The 22,745-nt window shown below is 38.5% G+C and overlaps 1 protein-coding gene and 1 non-coding gene across 7 annotated transcripts in view; both read left to right on the top strand.

The window, feature by feature from the left end:
- The window catches only part of CFAP70 (cilia and flagella associated protein 70), a 102,886-nt gene that overhangs the window by 41,355 nt on the left and 38,786 nt on the right, over positions 1 to 22,745 (top strand). For 4 of the 6 annotated variants that reach the window (XM_032139801.2, XM_058436337.1, XM_058436335.1 and 1 more), the window contains 9 exons: positions 960 to 1,130; positions 1,688 to 1,768; positions 3,355 to 3,446; positions 14,580 to 14,644; positions 15,146 to 15,336; positions 17,075 to 17,206; positions 20,808 to 20,933; positions 22,186 to 22,319; positions 22,445 to 22,560. In XM_032139801.2, the coding sequence (XP_031995692.1) occupies positions 960 to 1,130; positions 1,688 to 1,768; positions 3,355 to 3,446; positions 14,580 to 14,644; positions 15,146 to 15,336; positions 17,075 to 17,206; positions 20,808 to 20,933; positions 22,186 to 22,319; positions 22,445 to 22,560 (1,108 nt within the window). The remainder of the gene's footprint in view (positions 1 to 959; positions 1,131 to 1,687; positions 1,769 to 3,354; positions 3,447 to 14,579; positions 14,645 to 15,145; positions 15,337 to 17,074; positions 17,207 to 20,807; positions 20,934 to 22,185; positions 22,320 to 22,444; positions 22,561 to 22,745) is intronic. The other 2 variants (XM_058436338.1, XM_058436339.1) reach the window with 2 other exon arrangements.
- On the top strand, positions 12,369 to 12,472 carry LOC116466214 (small nucleolar RNA U13). Its single transcript, XR_004247451.1, has one exon. It is a non-coding gene; the product is annotated as a small nucleolar RNA U13 (small nucleolar RNA).

Genomic DNA, 22,745 nt, shown 5'->3' with positions numbered 1-22,745 from the left:
GAGCCACTGCACCTGGCCGTTTTTTTTTTTTTTTTTTTTTTTGAGACAGAGTCTTGCTGTGTAGCCCAGGCTGGAATGCAGTGGTGCAGTCATGGCTCACTGTAGCCTTGACTGCTTGGGTTCAAGTGATTCTCCCACCTCAGCCTCCCCAGTAGCTAGGACCACAGGCATGTGCCACCATACCTCGCTGATTTTTTCTTTTTTTTTGAGACAGAATCTCGCTTTATCGCCCAAGCTGGAGAGCAGTGGCACGATCTTGGCTCACTGCAAGCTCCGCCTCCCAGGTTCACACCATTCTCCTGCCTCAGCCTCCTGAGTAGCTGGCACTATAGGCACCCGCCACCACGCCTGGCTAATTTTTTGTATTTTTAGTAGAGACGTGGTTTCACCGTGTTAGCCAGGATAGTCTCGATCTCCTGACCTCGTGATCCACCCGCCTCGGCCTCCCAAAGTGCTGGGATTACAGGCATGAGCCACCATGCCCGGCCCACCTCGCTGATTTTTTTGTTTTGTTTTTAGTAGAGATGAAGTCTCACTATTTTACCCAGGCTGGTCTTGAACTCCTGAGCTCACACAATCCTCCTGCCAAAGTGCTGGGATTACAGGTGTGAGCCACCATGTCTAGCCTAATTTGAAATTCTGTGTCAAAGATTAAAAGCATTCTGATTACAAGAGTTATGAGATGCGAGAATCAAGTCAGGTCGTAAGGTCTCCTCTAAATCCTTTAAATGCTAGAGTGGGCAACTAACTTTCTGTGGTGGTTTTACCTGTTCTAGAAGGAGGGAAATACAATGAAGTCTTTCAAGTCCCTTCTCTCTCTCTGATGTTAAATGTTGAAATTGTTTGGAAAACTAAATGGTTAAAAAAAAAACAAAAAAAAAAAACAAAAAAAAAACCGTGTATTTCTTTCAAGTTTGTCTCATGTATTGCTTTTTTTTGTTTGTTTTTTTGTTTTTTAGACCAAATGTTTATTGAGCTTCTTCCGGGATATTGGCCATCACTTGATTCATAATAATAAAATAGGAGGAATTAATTCTCTGCTGTCCAAACAGGCTGTTTCTAAGAATCTGAAAGAAGATAAACCAGTGAAAGAAAAGGATATAGATGGAAGGCCTAGGCCTGGGGATGTGGTAGGTTGTTGAGAAGGTGATGATTTTCCCTGTTAGATTACATTCCAGAGTTCACTGATTTCTCACTTGGTGACTTGTATCAATGTTAGTTTGCATTTTTTTTTAATTTTACTTTAAGTTGTGGGATACATGTGCAGAATGTGCAGGTTTGTTACATAGGTACACATGTACCATGGTGGTTTGCTGCACCTGTCAACCCGCCATCTAGGTTTTAAGCCCCGCATAGCATTAGGTATTTGTCCTTAATGCTCTTCCTTCCCCTTGGCCCTTACCCCCAACAGAACCTGGTTTGTGATGTTCTCCTCCCTGTGTCCATGTGTTTTCATGGTTCAACTCCCACTTATGAGTGAGAACATGCGGTATTTGGTTTTCTGTTCCTGTGTTAGTTGCTGAGAATGATGGTTTCCAGCTTCATCCATCCCTGCAAAAGACAAGAACTCATTCTTTTTTATGGCTGCAGTTAGTTTGCATTTTGATGCAGTGTAGAGAACATTGTTCTTGTCACTATGAAGACCATATAGGAATTCAATTTTTGAGGTGTGTTCATTTTCTTTCAGCAGGCACCTAGTATAAAATCTCAGAGCTCAGATACTCCTTTGGAAGGTGAACCCCCTCTAAGTCACAATCCTGAAGGACAGGTAATTGTGCATAAAGTTTGGAAAATTAAGTTTAAGTTAACCAGACCTTTATTAAGCAAGGCATTTTCAGTGGAAAATGCTCAGGCAGGATGTTAGTTATCATTCCATATTTGCCCATGACTAGTTGTCTATGACTTTGGGCAAATTTCTTTGTCTTGTTGAAACTCTGTAAAATGAACTGGTGCCAGGTTAATTTTAAGGTCCTTTCCAGCATTAACATATTATCTCTTTTGTTAATTCTACTATGTTAAACATTATAAGGGATGTAAAGATGCATCATCTGCAGCATTAATTCATCTGTCTTCAGGAAACTCAGCGTCTGGTAGGAGAAACAAACTGGTGCATAACTAACCATAGTATATAATTTTGATGAGTGCTGTAATAGAGGTACAAATAAAAGTTCTGTGTGGGCTCTGAGGAGACAAATATTAGGATGGGGAAGTCTAAGGGAAAGCTTCATGGAGGAGATGATATCCATACTAAGTAGTGAAAGATGAAGAGACCTGTTTGCCATAAGAAGATGGAGGGAGAGGCATTTCAGAACCAGGGAGCAGCTTGAGAGAGAACAACACAGAGAATTTGCAAGAGCAGAATTTAGGCTGTGTCAGTTAATTACAGTGTGTGGTATATAGAGAAATTAAAGGAGAGATTCTATAAAGAGTTAGGAAAGAAGAAAGAGGCTGAATCAGGTCATGGAAAGACTTGAAAGGCTTATTTAAAAGTTTGGACTTCATTGTGTAGCTGATGACAGATTCTTGAACCTCTTCTTGGAGATTCACATCAAAGGTTTTAAAGTCATAGAAATAAGACCTCATGTGTGTTTCAGGTCGGAATTCTTGCAAGGGTATGAAAACAAAGATTGAAGGTGGGGTAAGGGCTGCAGGCTTTTCTTGTAGTATAGATGAGTGTTGATGACAGTTTTATTTAGGGCAGGGGTTGTAGTAAAGAAAGTCAGAAACCTGGAGAGGCAAGGAGTTTGCAATTGGGAAGCTTTGGGGGTATTGATGAGAAAAGTTAAGGATAACTCGGGTTGCAAGCCTCACTTTCTGGAAGGATGACAACACCATTAAGAGAAAAATCAAGAAAGATTGACATTGGGGAAATAATAAATTCAATTTTGGACATGTATTTAGGATGCTGGCAAAAATCTGGGTAGAGCTGTCCAGCAGTTGGAGTTGGTAGATGGTAGTGAGGAGACTGTGAGTGGGAATGTAAGAAGGTTATGAAGAGAATTTTTCTGCAGGACCACCTGAAAGAAGGTTGCTGGAAGAAAGAAAGGCATTCATTTAAAACAGTTCCTGGGAAAGTATTGAGAACAAGTTAAACAGGGCTTCAGCCCTGTTACACTGTAGAAGCTTCCAAGAATAAAACTGAAAATCCTTTCCTCTAAGAGATAACCACTGTTGCTATATTTCTTTCCAGTTATTTTTCTATGTGAAAAGTATTTTAACAGTTGAGATCACAATGTATATGTAGTTATATATGCAGTTTTCTCACTTATTATATTGTAAGCATCATCTTATGTTACTAAATTTTTCATAAATATATTTTTTTCTGGAAATAATAAGAAAACAATGTCTTTACAGCAATATGTAGAAGCACGGACATACATTGTGTTGGAAATTCAGCTGGACAAAGCCTTGGTTCCAAAGCGAATGCCAGAGGAGCTAGCCAGAAGGTTTGTAGCTATGGTGCTTATACTAGTTTTGTACAATTTGGGTGTAAATAAGAGGAAGTCAGATTGTCCCCCCGATTGTAATTTCCCTTGGGCTCAGCAGGGGTTATCTGGTTTTTTTCTAGAGGAAGTTTTTGTTGTTGTTGTTATTGTTGTTACCTTATCACAAAAGCATTGCATGCTCATTATAAAAATTTTTAGGAAGCTGGGTGTGGTGGCTCATGCCTGTAATCCTAGCAGTTTGGGAGGCTGAGGTGTGGGGATTGCCTGAGCTCAGGAGTTTGAGACCAGCCTGGGCAACACGGTGAAACCCCGTTTCTCCTAAAATACAAAAAATTAGCCGGGCAAGGCAGCATGCATCTGTAATCTCAGCTACTCAGGAGGCTGAGGCAGGAGAATTGCCTGAACCTGGGAGGCGGAGGTTGCAGTGAGCCGAGATCGCACCACTGCACTCCGGCCTGGGAGACAGAGAAAGACTCTATCTCTAAAAAAATCAATAAAAAATTGTTAGGAAATACGGATGAACAAGAAAGTATATAAAAATACCCAAGGCCAGGTGTGGTAGCTCATTCATGTAACCCCAGCACTTTGAAAGGCCAAGGCAAGAGGATCACTTCGGCCCAGAGGTTTGAGACCAGCTTGGGCAACATAGTGAGACCCCGTCTCTATAAAAAATTTTAATAATTAAAATTTTTAAAAATTAAAAAATAAAAACTTCCAGATCTCTACTCACCTAGTGATAACTGCTTTTAACATCTTGGTGTTGTTATCCTTCTGGAGTTATTTTAAAGCCCCCTATATTACACATACACACATAAACACACACACGCATGTTACATATACATATATGTAATTTTAAAAAACTGTTTATATTGTACCATAGTTCTTTGCTTATGTGTTACTAGGAAACTGTGCATTCATCTGGGTTATTCAACTTGTTCGCGTACAATTGTTCATAGTATTCTAATACTCCTTTTTATCCCTCTAAAATTGGTAGTAATGTTTCCACTTTCATGTCTTCTCTCTTTTCTTAGTCAATCTTGCTAAAAGTTTGTCAATCTTGTTGATCTTTTTGAAAAACCAACTTTTAAAGCTTATTGATTTTCTCCATTAGTTTTCTATTCTCTAATTTGTTGTTACTCTAATCTTCATTTTTTCTTTTATTATGTCTTCTGCTAGCTTTGGGCATAGTGTGCCCCCCTTTTGCTAGTTCCTTAAAGTATACAGTTATGTTATTGATTTTGAGTTTTCTTCTTCTTTAGTGTATGTGTAGAGAACTATATATTTCCCTCTGAGCACTGCTTTCACTGCATTTCATAACTTTTTATTTGGTTTTTGTTTTCATTTGTCTAAAGGTTTTTTTTTTTCATTTCTCTTGTGATTTCTTCTTTGAACCATTGGTTGAATGTGTTGCTTAAATTTTCTTATTTCAGTTATTTAATATTCTTATTTTCTTAATTTTAAGTCTTCTGTTACTGAGTTTTAGTTTTATTTCATTGTGATCAGAAAATATGCTTCATATAATTTCAATCTTTTTTTTTTTTTTTTTTTTTTTTGAGACAGAGTTTCACTCTTGTTGCCCAAGCTGGAGTGCAATGGTGTGATCTTAGCTCATGGCAACCTCTGCCTCCTGGGTTCAAATGATTCTCCTGCCTCAGCCTCCTGAGTAGCTAGGATTACAGGCATGCGCCATCACACCTGGCTAATTTTGTATTTTTAATAGAGACGGGGTTTCTCCATGTTGGTCAGGCTGGTCTCGAACTCCCGACCTCAGGTGATCTGCCCGCTTCAGCCTCCCAAATTGATGGGATTACAGGCATGAGCCATCATGCTCAGCCATGATTTCAATCTTTTAAAATTTATTGATACTTGTTTTGTGGCCTGACATATGGTATACCCTGCAGAATGTTCTATGTGCACTTGAGAAGAATGTGTAATCTGTTGTTATTGGGTGGAATGTTCTATATATGTCTGTTAGGTCTAATTGGTTTATAGGGTTGTTCAAATCCTTTCTTTCTTTCTTTCTTTTTTTAGATAGAGTCTCGCTCTGTCACCCAGGCTGGAGTGCAGTGGCATGATCTTGGCTCACTGCAACCTCTGCCTGCTGGGTTCAAGCAATTCTCCTGCCTCAGCCTCCTAAGTAGCTGGGACTATAGGAGCACACTGCCACGCCCAGCATTTTTTTTTTTTTTTTTTTTTGTATTTTAGTAGAGATGGAGTTTCACTGTGTTGCCCAGGCTGGTCTCGAACTCCTGAGCTCAGGCAATCTGCCCACCTCAGCCTCCCAAAGTGCTAGGATTACAGGCATGAACCACCATGCCTGGCCCAAATCCTTAATTTTTTTATTAATCTCCTGTCTGGTTGTTTTATCCATTATTGAAAGTAGAGTATTGAAGTCTCTATTATTGTAGGACTATCAGTTTCTCCCTTCAATTCTGCCAGTTTTTGCTTTATAAATTTTGGGGTTCTGTTGTATATGTTTATAAATGTTGTATGGGGTTCTGTTGTATATGTTTATAAATGTTGTATTTTATTGCTGTATTGAACCTTTTATCAATATTTAATGTCCTTATTTGTCTCTTGTACCCTCTCTTTATTGAAGTTTATTTTGTCTGACAATATAGCCATCTCAGCTCTTTTTTACTATTTGTATGGAATATCTGATTTTATCCTACCTTTGACTTCCTTCTGTCCTTATATCTAAAGGGAGTATCTTGTAGACAGCAGATAGATGGATTCTGTGTGAGTTTTTCTAATCTAATCTGCCAGTGTCTGCTTTTTAATAGGAAAGTTTAATCCATTTACATTTAATGTGATTACTGATAGAAAAGGATTTACTTCTGCCATTTATCTGTTTGTTTTCTACATGTCTTATTTGTTTGTTCTTCAGTTCCTTTATTGCTGCCTTTTTATATTTAGTTGATTTTTTGCAGTATACCATTTGGATTTCCCTCTTCTTTCCTTTTCTGTATATTTTTTTAGTTGTTGTCTTAGTAATTAACTTGGAGACAACAATTAGCATCTTAAACCTGTAACAGCTTTGTTTGAATACAAACTTAATTTTAGTACTGTACACTCTGCTCCTATACATCTCCATCCCTCCCGTTACCTTGTTACTGTCACAGATTACATATTTATCTATTGTGTGCCTGTTAACATAGACTTATCATTATTATTTTATGCATTTGTCATCAAAAAAAGAAGAGAAAGAGGAGTTACAAGTTGAAAGTACAATAATACTGGCTTTCATATTTACCTTTACTAGTGTTCTTTATTCCTTCATCTGGCTTCAAGTTACTGACTAGTGTCCTGTCATTTCAGCCTGAAGGACTCCCTTTAGCATTCCTTATGAGGTAGGTCCTATTATCAAACTGTCTTAATTTTGTTTATCTGGGATTGTCTTAATGTCTTCTTCACTTTTGAAGGATAATTTACTGGATATAGAATTCTTTTACCTTTTTTTTCTGTAATTTTTGTAGAGACATAGTCTCACTATGTTTCCCAGGCTGGTCTCAATCTCTTGGCCTCAAGTGGTCATCCCTCCTCAGCCTCCCAAAGTGCTGGGATTATAGGCATGAGACACCTGGATGTAGAATTCTTAGTTGTCAATTTTTTTTCTTTCAGACTTTAAATATGTCATCTCAGTGACTTCTGGCCTCCGTCGTTTTGATAAGAAATCAGCTGTTAATCTTATTGAGGATCACTTGTATGTGACAAGTCACACCGCTGTTGCTGTTTTTGATATTTTTTCTTTGTCTTTGTGTTTTGACAATTTGACTATGGTGTGTTTTAGTGTGGACATATGAGTTTTTCCTGCTTGGAGTTTATTAAGTTTCTTGGATGTGTTGATTCATATCTTTCACCAAATTTGGGAAGTTTTGGGCCATTATTTCTTCAAAATTCTTTCTTCCCCCTTTCTTCTCTAGAAAGGGGGAAATTTCTTCCAGAACTTCCATAATGTGTATACTGGTCAGCTTGTTGGCATCCTATAGGTCTTAAATTCTGTTCACTTTTCTTCATTCTTTTTTCTTTCTGTTCCTCAGACTGAATTATTTTAATCGTTCCATCTTCAGTTTTGCCGATTCTTTCTTCTGCCTGATCAAATCTGCTGTTGAACCCTTTAGTGAATTTTTTATTCCAAATACTGTACTTTTAAGCTCCAAACTTCTTGCTTTTTTAAAAAATAATTTCTATTTCTACTGATACTCTAATTTTGTTCATACATTGCTTTCCTTTTTTCTCTTTGTTTTGTCCGTGGCTTCCTTGAGCTCTTTGAGTGTGTATAGGAAAGTTGATTTAATGTGCTTGTAAGTTGATTTAATGTACTTGAAAGTTGATTTAATGTAGTAAGTTTGATGCCTGGGCTTCTTTAGGGAGAATTTCTATATTTTTTTCTTTGAAAGAGTCATACTTTTATTTATTTGTACTATTTGTATTTTATCATTGTTGAAAACTGGACATGTGGATACTATCATGTGGGAATTTTGGAAATCAAACTTTTCCCTTCGCTACGTTTAGCTGCTGTTTATTGTTGAAGGTGTAACTTGTGTTCAGCCAGTGTTTTGACAGATATCCTTGAATGCCAGGATCTAAATACAAACAAAAACAAAACAAAAAATCTTTTCTGCCAATCTTTACAGATGGCTCTGTGCTGAGGCATTCTTTTAACATTTAAGCAGGCCATTTATATTTCTGCCTCAGCCTTTACTTCCTGCTTATACTGAACCTGTAGATCAATCAGTAGTGAAAGCATAGGGTCTTCTCTGGTCAACTTTAAGCATACATCCTGTCCTGGGCATACATGTGGCTATCTGAATTTCCCAGTACACACAAGTACTTTTGAATGCTCTAATTTCCAAAGAAACTCTCCAGCTTTTTTCTCAGGCTTTAGGTGGTCTATTGTATGTCTCAACCATAATGCTTTGCCCCAAACAGCTTTGGGGATTTGATAACCTTACAATGTTTTTGAACAATACTTTTCCGCCTTGTGTAGGTTTCAGTGCTTTTCCACACTGAGTAGGAGAAACAGAGATGAGTGCCTTGCACCAGACTCTCAGGCAGTCCCAGACAAGCTAGAACAAATACAGTAATTTGAGAATAAGGTCTGCTCTGCTCCCTCCAGAATCAGGGACTAGTGTGCCACACTAGAAATCCAGGCTGCCACCATTGAGACTGCTGCTGAGCTGGGGATGCAGTGTGCAGTGGAGCAAGAGCAAGTAAAAATGCCACAAAGCTTTCCTGCCGATTTAGAATCGCCTTTTTCTGGATTCAGCATTCTCTTCGTTACTGTAAACCATTTTTTCCCAACATTCTAACAAGTTGGTTCTGACAGTTTCAGTTTCTGGTGTTTTTCTTTTTTAAGTTTATCTGGCGGGATGGGAGTTTAGAGTTACCTGCTCTGTCGTTTTGCTGACATCTAGACTTTACCTCTTGATGTGAACAGCATTATACTCAAAGAAAGATGAAAGGAAATAGCAGCTTCTACCTTGGAGACTATTTATTACATGTATTTTTAAGACTTTAGATAAATATCCCCAAATTGCCTTCCAAAAAATTTACAGTTCTGTAAGTGATATATGAGACTACTGTTTCTTCACATATTCACCATCACAATACTTTTTTATTTTTGCTATTTTGATGGGGAGAAAAGTTCTCATTTTAATTTTAATCCACATTGTAAATTGTGTAGTGAAACATTTTTACACATACTTATTAATAATTTGGAAGTTTCTTTTGAGAATTACCTGCTTATAATGGCACATTCATCTTTTATACCTGAGAGTTCTTGAGTTTTTAAAAACTTTGCATTTAGTCCCCTTCCAAAAATAATCTAATAATATTTACCATAAATGGGCCGGGTGCAGTGGCTCACGCCTGTAATCCCAGCCCTTTGAGAGGCTGAGGTAGGTGAATCACCTGAGGTCAGGAGTTTGACACCAGCCTGGCCAATGTGGGGAAACCCTGCCTCTACTAAAAATATAAAAATTAGCCGGCTGTGGTGGCAGGTGCCTGTAGTCCCAGCTACTTGGGAGGCTGAGGCAGGAGAATTGCTTGAACCCAGGAAGCGGAGGTTGCAGTGAGCTGAGATCATGCCATTGCACTCCAGCCTGGATGACAAGAGCAAAAAACTCCGTCTCAAAAAAAAAAAAAAATTTACCATAAATGACATACAAAATAAAAGTGATAATCTAGAAATAGTCAAAAACTCAAAACGATGGAAAAGGAAGGCTGCATTAAATAGAGCTCTCATAAATAAGCATCAAATCTGAGCTGTCCAACAAAAAGGGAAGCCCTATAAGTTATATAATTTTAATCATAAAGAAAGAAGCACATTAGTCACAAAAGAGACCACATTTATTCCTGGCATTAAATTCTAAAACAGATTTGTCATTTGGGCTCTTACATAGGGGAATATAGAGTGACAGTATAACAGTATCCTTAATGACAGTTTTACAACAAATACAGAAGCAATTTTTATGACTTTTATATCCTGAAACTTTTTATCCACTTATAGTATATAAAGTACTCTATATAGTACTTTAAAAACTGTGGTTTATCAATATTTAAATGTTTTTGGACTTTTTTGTGAGAAACAGTTATTAGCAATAAGTTTTTTTTTGGAAGGCATTTCTTCTCCAAGCTAGGCCAAGTGATAAAATTATAGAGCAAAAGCTAATTAGAATGGCAACAATAGGCCGGGTGTGGTGGCTCATGCCTGTGATCCCAGCACTTTGGGAGGCCAAGGCAGGTGGATCATGAGGTCAAAAGATCGAGACCATCCTGGCTAACACAGTGAAACACTGTCTCTACTAAAAATACAAAAAAATTAGCCAGGCCTAGTGGCAGGCGCCTGTAGTCCCAGCTACTCAGGAGGCTGAGGCAGGAGAATGGTGTGAACCCAGGAGGCAGAGCTTGCAGTTAGCCAAGGTTGTGCCACTGCACTCCAGCCTGGGCAACAGAGCGAGACTCCATCTCAAAAAAAAAAAAAAAAAGAATGGCAACAATAGAAAATTGTACTTAGGCTGGGTATGGTGGTTCACACCTGTAATCCTAGCACTTTGGGAGGCTGAGGCAGGAAGATTGCTTGACCTCAGAAGTTTGTGACCAGCCTGGGCAACATAGCAAGACCTCATCTCTATTAAAAATAAAAAAATTAGTTGGGTGTGGTAGTGCATACCTGTAGTCCGAGCTACCCGGTGGTGGGGGGCGGTGGGGGTGCTGAGGCAGGAGGATTGCTTGAGCCTGGAGATCCAGGCTGCAGTGAGCTGTGATCATGCCACTGTACTCCAGCCTGGCAACACAGCGAGACCCTGTCTCAAAAAAAAAAAAAAAAAAAAAAAGGCCGGGCACGGTGGCTCAAGCCTGTAATCCCAGCACTTTGGGAGGCCGAGGCGGGTGGATCACGAGGTCAGGAGATCGAGACCATCCTGGCTAACACGGTGAAACCCCGTCTCTACTAAAAATACAAAAAATTAGCCGGGCGTGTTGGCAGGCGCCTGTAGTCCCAGCTACTCGGGAGGCTGAGGCAGGAGAATGGCGTGAACCCGGGAGGCGGAGCTTGCAGTGAGCCGAGATCGCGCCACTGCACTCCAGCCTGGGGGACAGAGCAAGACTCCGTCTCAAAAAAAAAAAAGAAAAGAAAAGAAAAGAAAAAATTATAGTCAATACTTATAAAAGATTATTTGCCTTTGGTTGCAGGCTGAGCCTGAGGCATGTGTATACCAAACTGCTAAATCTATGTCACTGTATAAGAATATACCTAAATTTAAAGCAGTCTTCAACATATGAAAAGAAACTAAACTATTTCTGTAATAAAAGAAATGCAAATTAAAACTATGCTGAAGTACCTTTTTTAATTGCTGAAATAAAAAAAGCTTGATAACTTATTGTGTTGTTGTTGAGGATGTTTGGAAACAGGTCCTCTCATATAAGCTGGTGCGAGCATAAACTGGGTAAAATTCCAGTGGAGGGCAATTTGGTAATGCTATCTAAATACAAATTCATGGATCTTTTAACTCTTTGATCAGGTAACTCCCTTCCAATAACTTGCCTTCAGATAAATGTTATCAAGCTCATCAATGACCACCACATTGTTAAATCCAGTGGTCTGTTCTTGCAGTCATTTTGACCTGTCATCAGCATTTAACTACTCAACCCTCCTTGAGGAGCTTTCTTCACTTGGTTGTAAGGACACTATACTCTCCTGGCTTTGTTCCTCCCTCCCTGGCCTTCTTTATCTCTCCAGCATCTAAATGTTGGACTCCCCCAGAGCTCAGTGCTTGAACACCTTTTCTATCTATACTTATTTCCTTGGTTTCTATCTAGTCTCGTGGCTCTAAATACCATCTATACACTGATGGCTCCCACATTTATATTTCAAGCTGAACCTCTCCTAATTCTCACATACTCTGGTCAGAGCCATAGTAGTCCCTCATCTGGGACTTACATGTAACATGTAAGATATACTTAGATGTAAGTTTCCTCACGTCTACCATTCTACCCTTCAGTTTCTTCTTTTTCATTTTCTTTCTTTTTTTTTTTGAGACGGAGTCTCGCTCTGTCACCCAGGCTGGAGTGCAGTGGCGCGATCTCGGCTCACTGCAAGCTCTGCCTCCCGGGTTCACGCCATTCTCCTGCCTCAGCCTCTCCAAGTAGCTGGGACTACAGGCGCCCGCCACCACGTCCGGCTAATTTTTTGTGTTTTTAGTAGAGACGGGGTTTCACCGTGGTCTCGATCTCCTGACCTCGTGATCCGCCCGCCTCGGCCTCCCAAAGTGCTGGGATTACAAGCGTGAGCCACCGCGCCCGGCCCTTTTTTATTTTCTAATGATAGCTTTATCGAGATATTATTCACATACCATAGACTTCTCTACCACCATCACCTTTTCTTTCATTTTGTTCACCCATTTAAAGTATCCAATTCTGATCCCTTTGTAATTCATAAGCGTGATGATTGGGTGTTCATGCTCATGCATGAGCTGTGCCTCCCTCAAGTCTTGTTGTGACATCATCATATTACCTGTCTGATGTGAACTTAGAAAAATAAAAATAAAATAAAGTGTACAATTCAGTGGCTTTTAGTATACTCACAGAATTGTGTAGCCATTCCATAATCAACTTTATAAATACTATCATTACCCCAAAAGTTGAAATCCCATGTACATTAGCAGTCATTCTCCTTTTCCTCTCAACCATTGTGCCAACTCCACCACCCTGAACCCCCAAGCCTAAGCAGCCATTTATCTACTTTTTTTCTCTATAGATTTGCCAACTCTGGAATCATACAGTATGTGGTGACTGGCTTCTTTCATTTAATCTAATGTTGTTAAGGTTTATTCATATTGTGGCATATATCAATACTTAATTTCTTTATTACCAAATAATATTTCATTGTCAAAACAGGAGCAAAAGACAGAGAGAACAGGGAGGGAGTTGGGGGAGGTGCCACACATTTTTAAATGACCAGATCTTGCAAGCACTTACTCACTATCATGAAGACAGCACCAAGCCATGAGGCATCCACCTCCATGACCTGACACTTCCCACCAGGCCCCGCTTCCAACACTGGGGATTATAATTCAACATGAGATTTGGATGGGGACAAATATCCAAACTATGTCAGTTGCTTCCTCACTTCCCTCAGGTCTTTACTCAAACGTTATCATCTCAGTGAGGCCTTCCTGGTGAAATATGCTCCTGCATTCCACCACCCTCAACCCCCCAGTAGAGTCTGTCTGCCTTCCTGCATTATTTTTCCCTATGGGACATATTACTAGCATATTTATCTTGTTTGTTTATCTTATTTATTGTCTTTCTTTCCCTACTAGAATGTAAGCTCCATGGGGGTAAGAATTTTTGTCTATTTTGTTTAATGCTCTATTCCCAAACCTAGAAAACTACCTGATGGACAATAAGCACTCAGTATCTATTTTTATTTTTTTATTTTTGGGGAGATAGAGTCTTGCCCTGTGGCCCAGGCTGGAATGCAGTGGTGCGATCTCAGCTCACTGCAACCTCTGCCTCCCAGGTTCAAGAAATTCACATGTCGCAGCCTCCTGAGTAGCTGGAACTACAGGCACACACCACCACATCCAGCTAATTTTTTTCATTTTAGTAGAGGCAGGATTTCATTATGTTTCCCAGCCTGGTCTCGAACTCCTAAGCTCAGGCAATCCACCCGCCTCGGCCTCTCAAAGTGCTAGGATTATAGGCATGAGCCACCATGCCTGGCCTCTCAGCATCTATTTTGAATGAATGAATAACATTGTCTCTGGAGAGGAAACTAGGAGGCTGGGCAATAAGGTTGGAAGGAGATATTTTGCTATACAGTTTCATACCTTCTAAATTTTGAATAATATAAATAGATTACCTATTTACATAAATAGAATTAAAATTAGTAATTATGAAGAGGTATATCATTACATAGGACCTAGTAAGAAAAATAGATTTTGTGAGTTTGATTGTGGACTTCAAGGTAGTATAATATATTTAGCAAGAACCTGAAACTAAAAGGGGGAAGAGCTATAACTTAATTCCTTCCAGGTTCTTGTAAGGGCTTCTGAAAATAGAAGATAGAGGTTTTGACATAAGTAGTTTGACATTGACAAAATGTGTTTTTTTCCTCACCTTAAGGTTTGGTAGCATTATTGTAATTTAATGCAGTCCTATAAATTATTTCAAGAGTACACTTTTATTGTAGACGGGGAGGAAAGAAGAGGTTTTGCTTGCCTATTCCACTCTGCTTTCCAAATCATTGTTTTCAGAGATGCTACTGAGTGCCTCTAAAATGTTGACACCCATTTCTTTCCAAAACCCCAGTCAAACAGCCCTTGTATACCACAAGTTTTTAAATATGTAAGGGTAAAGCCAGGGCTCAAATTAACCAAAAATACAACTTAGATACTCCCTGAGTAGCTGCTTCCTGACCTCCCTTCTGTATGATCCATAGCCATATACTTTGCTGTGGTTCACATCTAGGATTTTACATGAGAGAATAGCACAGTGCTCAAGTGCAGTGGGGGAACAGACCTCAGATCTCCCCCACCCGGACACTTTGAGGTTAAGATATAAGAAAATATACATCTGTAGATAATAAAATGTTTTTTTGTTTTTTATTTTTATTCTTTCCTGATACAGGGTCAAGGAAATGATTCCTCCAAGGCCTCCTCTTACCCGTCGGACAGGAGGAGCTCAGAAGGCAAGTGCCAAAGCCAAGATGAAACGATAAGTAATAAGATATTGAGTGCATGCACTTGATAATCGCATGGACTCTTTAGTATGTCTTCCAGAAGGGGTGAAAATTTGTTTGAAGCTTTATGTATTTTCATTGCTGGTTCCATTTGTGATCAACGGCATATAGCATACAGTGTTTAATCTTTGGCTGATGGTCTCTCAGCTGGGAAGAAAAGGGCATTTTACATTTAAAGTATTACTGGGTGTGGTGACACGCACCTGTAGTCTCAGCTACTAGGGAGGCTGAGGCAGGAGGGTCGCTTGAGGTCAGGAGTTCAAGGGAGGAGTGAGCCATGATCATACCGCTGCACTCCAGCCTGGGCGACAGAGACCTTGTCTCTAAAACAAACAAATCCAAACAAACAAGTAAAGTATCATGGAACATAAAACCAAATCCAGTTTTAGACTTCCAATCCATGCTCTTGACCTCTCTGAGGTGTCTACCAGATGTTTTGTATTTTCTTAGGCAGTGAGTGACTACCACATACAGATCAAGAATATTTCTAGAGCCATTCTAGATGAGTACTACAGAATGTTTGGAAAACAGGTGGCCAAACTGGAGAGTGATATGGATAGTGAAACCTTGGAGGAGCAGAAGTGCCAACTCAGCTATGAACTTAATTGCTCTGGAAAATACTTTGCTTTCAAAGAACAACTCAAGGTAAAACATTCACTTGTTTAATTACTCCATGGGTTTTTATGGAGCAAGTTCTCCACATACCCAGATCACATTTTCTCCTCTGATTATGTTCAGCTATACTCTTACCTTTCTTGGTTGGGGCAAAGAGCTAAGTTCTCTATGATAGAGTGTCAGGAGAAGCTCCATTCCTTCAGTCTTGGAATAAATTATTACATATATTCTGAATGGGAGCTTTTAAGAAACTAATTATTCACTTGAGGCTGGGCCAGATTTTGTACCAGATTTCATTGTCACTATAGGAGGCAGAAACTCTGTCTGGTACTGACTCCATAATTAATTCTTCTTGCCTCTCATTCAAATCTCTCCAAAAAAATTAATTTTAGTTTTAAAATTGAAGACGAAACAGTTATCAGAAAGGAGGCCTTAACCATTAGGACTAGAGTAGCATGTCTTGAGTTAGGATACATTTAATTACTGGCATTACATTTTACTTTTTAAAATTCAGAATGTATAAACAAAAACAAAAAACCCCAAATCTTTCCCTAATCTATAGAATCACTAAAATTTGAGAAATAGTTAACTTAATAATCATTTCTTGAATAATAATGGCTAACATTTATTGCATGTTTGCTGTTTTCCAGGCCAATTTATCAATGCTTCATATTTTACTAATTTAATCCTTATAACAATCCTATAAAGTAGGTGTTGCTCATTTTATAGATGGGAAAATGAAATATTAGTTGGCTAAGGAATTTGTCCAAAGTCACGGAGATAGTAAAGATCAATGTTGGGATTTAAATTCAGGCAGTCTGGATCCAGAACTCACATTCTTAACTGCTACACTACACTGCCTTTGTACACACATTTACTATGTGTCCTGTACTGTACTAAACAGATATAAAGAAAGAACACAGAAGTCATAGAGTGAAAAACAATGAATATTCATGGAAGCAAGAGGGTATTCTCAGCAGGTGGTGTAGTCATGTCTCAGTTTGACTCTTGGTTCCACATTTACTAGTTGGGTGACCTTGAAACGTGACTTTATCTCTCTGTGCCTCAGTTTCTTTACCTAACAACAGGGATGAGGTTAATATTATCACATAGGGTCATTATGAGAATTAAATAATATAATGCATGGATTATAAAACCTGGCAATAATGTTACCTTAGTGGGGAAAAAAGGAGAAGCTGTCCTGGCTATAGCAACGTGCTATGTTTATATTTGTACAGCATTTTAAGCTTCTATGCTTGTTATCTCTCTTTGGCTTCTCAATCATCTTCTAAAGTAAAATAATAATACCAGAACTACATATCCTCTTAACAAATGAGGAAGCTGAGGTACCAAAGTGTAAAATAATTTATGAAGTTGTACAGTGGCAGCATTAGAACCAGAATTCCATTCTCTGGATTCTCAGCCCAGCCCTTTCTCCCTTTCCCCTTTGAACCATATGGCCACCATGAGAGACATAATGCCTAAACCTAATGCTCAGATTTTCTTCAGCTTTATGATTTTCTTCATGTAGTATGAGCTCTGTGTTGCTTCAATTAGTGATGATGGTGACGTTAAGGAAAGAAGAAATCATACAGAGTATGCTGATTGGGGGAAATTTGGAGAGCCGATAGTCTACCACCCACCAAGGGAGAAATCAATTGCCTTCTGAAATTTTGATCAGCTTTAGACCAGAAAGCCCTAGAGAGACCCATGCTCTCAGCATGGTGCTGGACTGTATTATCAGATGGGTGATCTGTGTGTCTTGCAGCATGCTGTGGTAAAGATTGTGAGAGATAAATACTTGAAGACAACATCATTTGAAAGCCAGGAGGAACTGCAGACATTTATCAGTGAGCTCTATGTGTTCTTAGTAGATCAGATGCATGTAGCCCTAAACCAGGTACGTGTCAAGAACTGAGAGCACTTTCTTTTCTCTGTAGAGCATCAGAGTCTTCTATGAATGATTCCTTCCTTTGTTTATTCAACAAATATTTATTGAAGTGTCTGCTCTGTGCTAGGCACTGAAAACACAAAGATGAGTAAGAAACTGCCTAAACCTAATTAGTTTAAGACTAATTTTGGAAAAAAACAAGGAGATATGCTCTTTCAATTTCCTAGAAAAATAAATTTCACAACTTTAAAAAATGTAATGGAATTGTCAAAAATAGATAAAATAGGTTGCATAAATTATGAAATGAAAATTATCATTCTATTTATTCTGTGAACAGGTACAATTCTTGATTTTTTATTGAAGATCATAAAAGCAGAGAAAAACTGAGTTTTCAGATATTATACCCAAATGACAGTGACACTTCAAACATGCCTTTTCTGTTTGACTGGTGGTCTGCTGTCCCACCCACTTTTCTGTTTATATTTGTAAGTCTTGCATCTTGCCTTCATTTGCTTATTTTTGTTTGTATTCAGGGGTAGTTTATTTGAAACCAGTGACAAAGTCAGTCTTTTTGTCCCCTGGTAGTGTCTAACCATCTATGCCTCCTCAAATTCTTTATTTGCCTTTCCCTTCCTTGTTTTTCTTCTCTACCACCATCACCTCTTGTTTCACTTTGTTCTGTCTTCCTGGAGGAGGTAGGACAGGAGTGTCCAGCATCAAAGGATTAAGAGAACAGTCCTGCCTTGGGCATGGATGATTTGATTTGAAAAGCAATTGAGAGTGGAGCATGAGAAAAAGAAGTTTTGACTTTTTCCTCACTAGTAGTTGGGAGCAATACACTGAATTATTTTACACTGAGGTATAATATGATCAGGTTTACATTTGCTAAAACACTCTGATAGCACTATGGAGGATGAGTTAGAGGTGACAAAACTGTGATGTTAGTTGATTATTGCATAATGAGGAAAAAGTTTAAGTTTCAATGGGCAATTGATACCATTCAATACTTCTTGGTTGATACTAAAAAGAAAAGAAAAACATTAACCAGGACATGGAATGTAATTATGAGTAAATTTGGTGGGAGGCAGATGGTACTGAATTCGCTTTTGAACATAGGCTCTAGTGGGGTTTTGCCCAAGATAGAGATCTGAGCTAGAGATGAGATTTGGAGAGCCATGATATATGGATGCTATGGTCATAGATGAGCTGCCTGAGAAAAACAAGAGAGAAGAGAGCTGGCAGTAGAACCCTAGGAAATACCAACATTTAAGGAATGAATGAAAAAATTGAAAGAGACAAGTGGGATTGTTAAAGAGGCAAAGAGCCAGAGACAATGGTGTCACAGAAGCCAAAGGAAAAGAATTTTAAGGAAAAGTGGTCAACATTGTTAAATACTCCTAGGAATTCAAGAAAAACAAATCTGAAGTCTTCACTGGATTTGACAATAAGGAAGTTATTGTTAACCTTTACATAGCAATATTATTGGGCTAATGGGAGGATTCAAATTATGATGAATTGAGGAGTAAATGAGCAATCAAGAAACAGATGAATATAAATTCAAGTTGGATGATGAAGGAAAAACTGGAAAAGTAGTAGCTAGAAGTTATAGGGATTTTCTTCCCTCCCTTCCTCCCTCCCTTCCTTCCTTCATTTCTTTCTTTCTCTTTCTCTCTCTCTCTTTCCCTTTCTCTTTTTCTTTCTTTCTCGCCCAGGCTGGAGTGCAGCAGTGCAATCGTGGCTCACTATAGCCTCAACTTCCCAGGCTCAAGCAATCCTGCCACCTCAGCCTCTCAAGTAGCTGGGACTACAGGTGCACACCACGCCTAGCTAATTTGTGTATGTTTTTGTAGAGATGGGGTTTCACCATATTGCCCAGGCTGGTCTCGAACTCTCGGACTCAAGCGATCCACCAGCCATGGCCTTCCAAAGTGCTGGGATTACAGGCATGAGCCACCCGCTCCTGGCCTGGGATTTTCTTTTTAAGATGAAAAAGACTTGAGCACATCCACAGGTTTGGGAAAAAGTCAGCAGAGTGGGAGAAGCTGAAAATTGGGGAAAGAGAGGGGATAATTGATGGCAGGCTCAGGGTATACACCTGGGAAAGGACCAAGAATTTAAATGGAAGGATTAACTTTGAAACAGTGAAGGCTGCAATACCTCTATCTCTGAGGCTGAAAAGAAAGCGATACAATAGATCCAGAAATAAATAATTTAGCTAGGGAGTATAATAGTTGAGGGATTTCTTACTTAATGATATCTATTATCTCTGTGAAGTAAGGTCTTTACTGAAAGTGAAGGGGATGAGGATTGAAAGAAAAACTTGAAGAAAGAGAAGAAAACTTAGATACTGCAAAGCATTATGGAATATGCTGCTAAGCAAAGACAAATACATAGATTACTAAGGGTATTAAAGGTCTCCAGCTAAGACTGAATGCCGCAAGAGTTTGTGGCAGCTTAGATACCAATCTCTGTGTCTATGCAGTTTTCCTTAGGACCAGTTAGCTGCTCTTGTCTTAGAATGAAGAAGTCAGATTGTACTATTGTTTTAATTTGAGAATTTTCAGGACAAATGCAGGAGAAGGACAAGGATGCCTGAGATGAAAGTATGCTGGTGAGAGAGTAGCCTGAGTGAGTAATCATGAGGTTCAGACTGATCCATTTGGGAAGTGATGGGCTTATTGGAACTGAAGGAAATAAAGTCAGCAGTTTTCAGTGGGCTAAGTAACAAATAGGTGGAAGACAAGACATGGAGTGTTGGTTCTGGGAGTGGGATATTAGAGTATTCTGTTTTGGGTGTAGAAGTGCATTGCTACAGGGATTTGGGGTAAGATAATCAAAACTAAAAAGAACAGGACAAAAGCATTAATTAATGATCAGAAACTCTCTTTGGCCTATCTCAAATTTGGCTTTACTGTCCACATTTCTTAGCAATTATCCTTATTAAAATCACTAATATTATTTTGACTTCTAATTAATGAATTTTGTGGACTCTTTCTTGACCATAGCTTCTGACTCAGGAGATTCCTAATTACACCAGACCTGCTCTCCCAATCTGTGTGTATAGGATATATTCTTTTTCTGGTTTTCCTCCTACCTTTTTGTTTCCTTTGAAGGATCTATCAGTCCATATTTCCTACTAAAACTATAGATTTGGCTTCTAAAGGTTTACCCTTAATCTCCTGTTTTCTTCACATTTAAAGACCCTAGCGAGGGCTTGCCAACCTTTTTCATGTCATGACACAAAAAAATGATAATATTTGTCATATACACTAGAGAAAATGAAGGAAGCTATTTGAGGTCAGAGGTGACCTGCATAGGGACTATGAATGCCCTGAGGGTTGAGGCAGTTATTTCTGCCCTAAGCAATTTTTACTTACTTCCATGAGCTCAGACTGTTGGTATTTAGTTACCTGAGCTTCTCTTTCACCCTTGACATTTCTTTCCTGGTTCACTCTTATTCTTTTACTTTTTTGGCAAGACTGTCATTATAGACATCAGTCAGTAACATTTTAGACGTCATGACTGGATCTCACATCGGATTTATGCTCATGAAACCTCTCTACTTGTAATTGTTTCATTTTTGTCTACCTAACATCTTGACATTGACAAGACCATGCCAGATGATGTCCAAGGCACTGTTGCAACCATTTATAAAAGCAGTGAACAGCTTCAACTCTTTGCATTTGAAGCAGAAGTCAATGAGAACTTTGAGATGGCAGCAGCATATTATAAAGAGGTAGTTAAACATCTTCCCAGTGATTGTTACTATTATTTGTGAAATATGGGCATGATAAATAGTCATTTTTGATTGTTTAAAATCCAACTTGATTGGTGAAAGGGTAGACACATAGAACGATAAACTACAGTCCAAAAATAGGTTCCTACAAATAAGGTCATTCAATTTTTGACAAACCTAAAAGAAATTCAATGGAGAAAGGATAGTCTTTTCAGTAAATAGTGTTAGAACAATTGCAAAAAATAAAATAAACCTCAACCTTAAACATTTTACAAAAATCAACTCCAAATGGAACATATATCTAAATGTAAAATGTAAAACTATAACACTTTTAGAAGAAACATAGGACAGAATCTTGACCTGGAATCGGGTAGAGTTCTTAGACATGACACCAAAGCATGATCGATCAAAGAAAAATGTGATAAATGGATAACTTTGCTCCATAGAGCAGAGTTAAAAACATTTGCTCTATGGAGGTCATAAGAGGAAGAAAAGGAAAAGTACAGATTAGGAGAAAATATTTATAAAACATATGTATGACAAAGGATTTGTATCCAGAATATAAAGCAGTCTCAAAACTAAAAAAATATTTGTACGTAAGCATTTGTATGAGTACCTATTTTTAATTATTTTGGTTATATACTTACGAATGAAATTGCTGGGACATACGGTAATTCTCTAACTTTTTGAGAATTTTGAGGCATTTCACTGGGATTTTGATAGGGATTGCCTTGTATCTGTAACTTGCTTTGGATAATGTTGACATCTTAACAATATTAAGTCATCCAATCCATGAACATGGAATGTCTTCCCATTTATTTATGTCTTTCTAAATTTCTTTAAGCAATTTTTATAGTTTCACTCATCATGAAGTGCATTTTTCAGATTTGTAGATAAACTTATATTTGCCATCTGAAGATTACTGCAGAAATTATTATATATGGTTGATATACAAACAATGAATCTTTAGGCTCCCAAGGTATTAGATGAGTTTAAAGTGACCAGAATACTGACACTAGGAACAAATAGCTTGATGATTCAAATTTTTAATTATATTAATACTTTTTTCAACCACCTACTAAAGGCCAGAACAGTGATTGCGCTAGGCATTTGAGATTCAGTGATAAGCAAAAAAGAAGTCACAATCTGTGCTTTCATAGAACTTACAGTATTTATAGTGTTTACCATGTGATGTTGTATGCATAAAAATAGGACATAGTATCACAATAACCTTGGCTTTCCTGATGCTTAGAGATTGGTCCGTGAGCCCCAGAATCTGGATCACTGGTTGGACTATGGTGCCTTCTGCCTTCTAACTGAAGACAACATCAAAGCACAAGAGTGTTTTCGGAAAGCCCTTTCCCTCAACCAGAGTCATATCCCCAGGTATAGGTGGAAGGGAGATGAGGAATCAGTGGGAAGGAACAGATAAGTTTCTACATGAAATTGTCTTGGTTCCATAAATGTGACATGGGACCATGTTGTTAATCATGTTGGTGATCTTTTCTCAGCTTGTTGCTGTGTGGTGTCCTGGCTGTCCTGTTGGAGAACTATGAGCAAGCAGAAATTTTCTTTGAGGATGCTACTTGCTTGGAACCAACTAATGTTGTAGCCTGGACTTTACTTGGTAGATATTTTCCTGCAATCTGAATGTGTTTTCTCCCCATTATAAGATTTTCCTGTTTTCCTTTCTCTTCTTCAATGGCTCATTACGTAGTTCTTAAACTTTGGTAAAATATGGGAAAAATAAGTGAAATACAATTCTTTAGTATATGATAGTGGGAAAATAGTCATATGTATTTCAACATTTTT

The sequence above is a fragment of the Hylobates moloch genome, unplaced genomic scaffold (assembly GCF_009828535.3).
Source record: "Hylobates moloch isolate HMO894 unplaced genomic scaffold, HMol_V3 SCAFFOLD_3, whole genome shotgun sequence".
Classification (NCBI taxonomy): domain Eukaryota; kingdom Metazoa; phylum Chordata; class Mammalia; order Primates; family Hylobatidae; genus Hylobates; species Hylobates moloch.
This window is presented reverse-complemented; position numbering and strand designations above follow the sequence as displayed.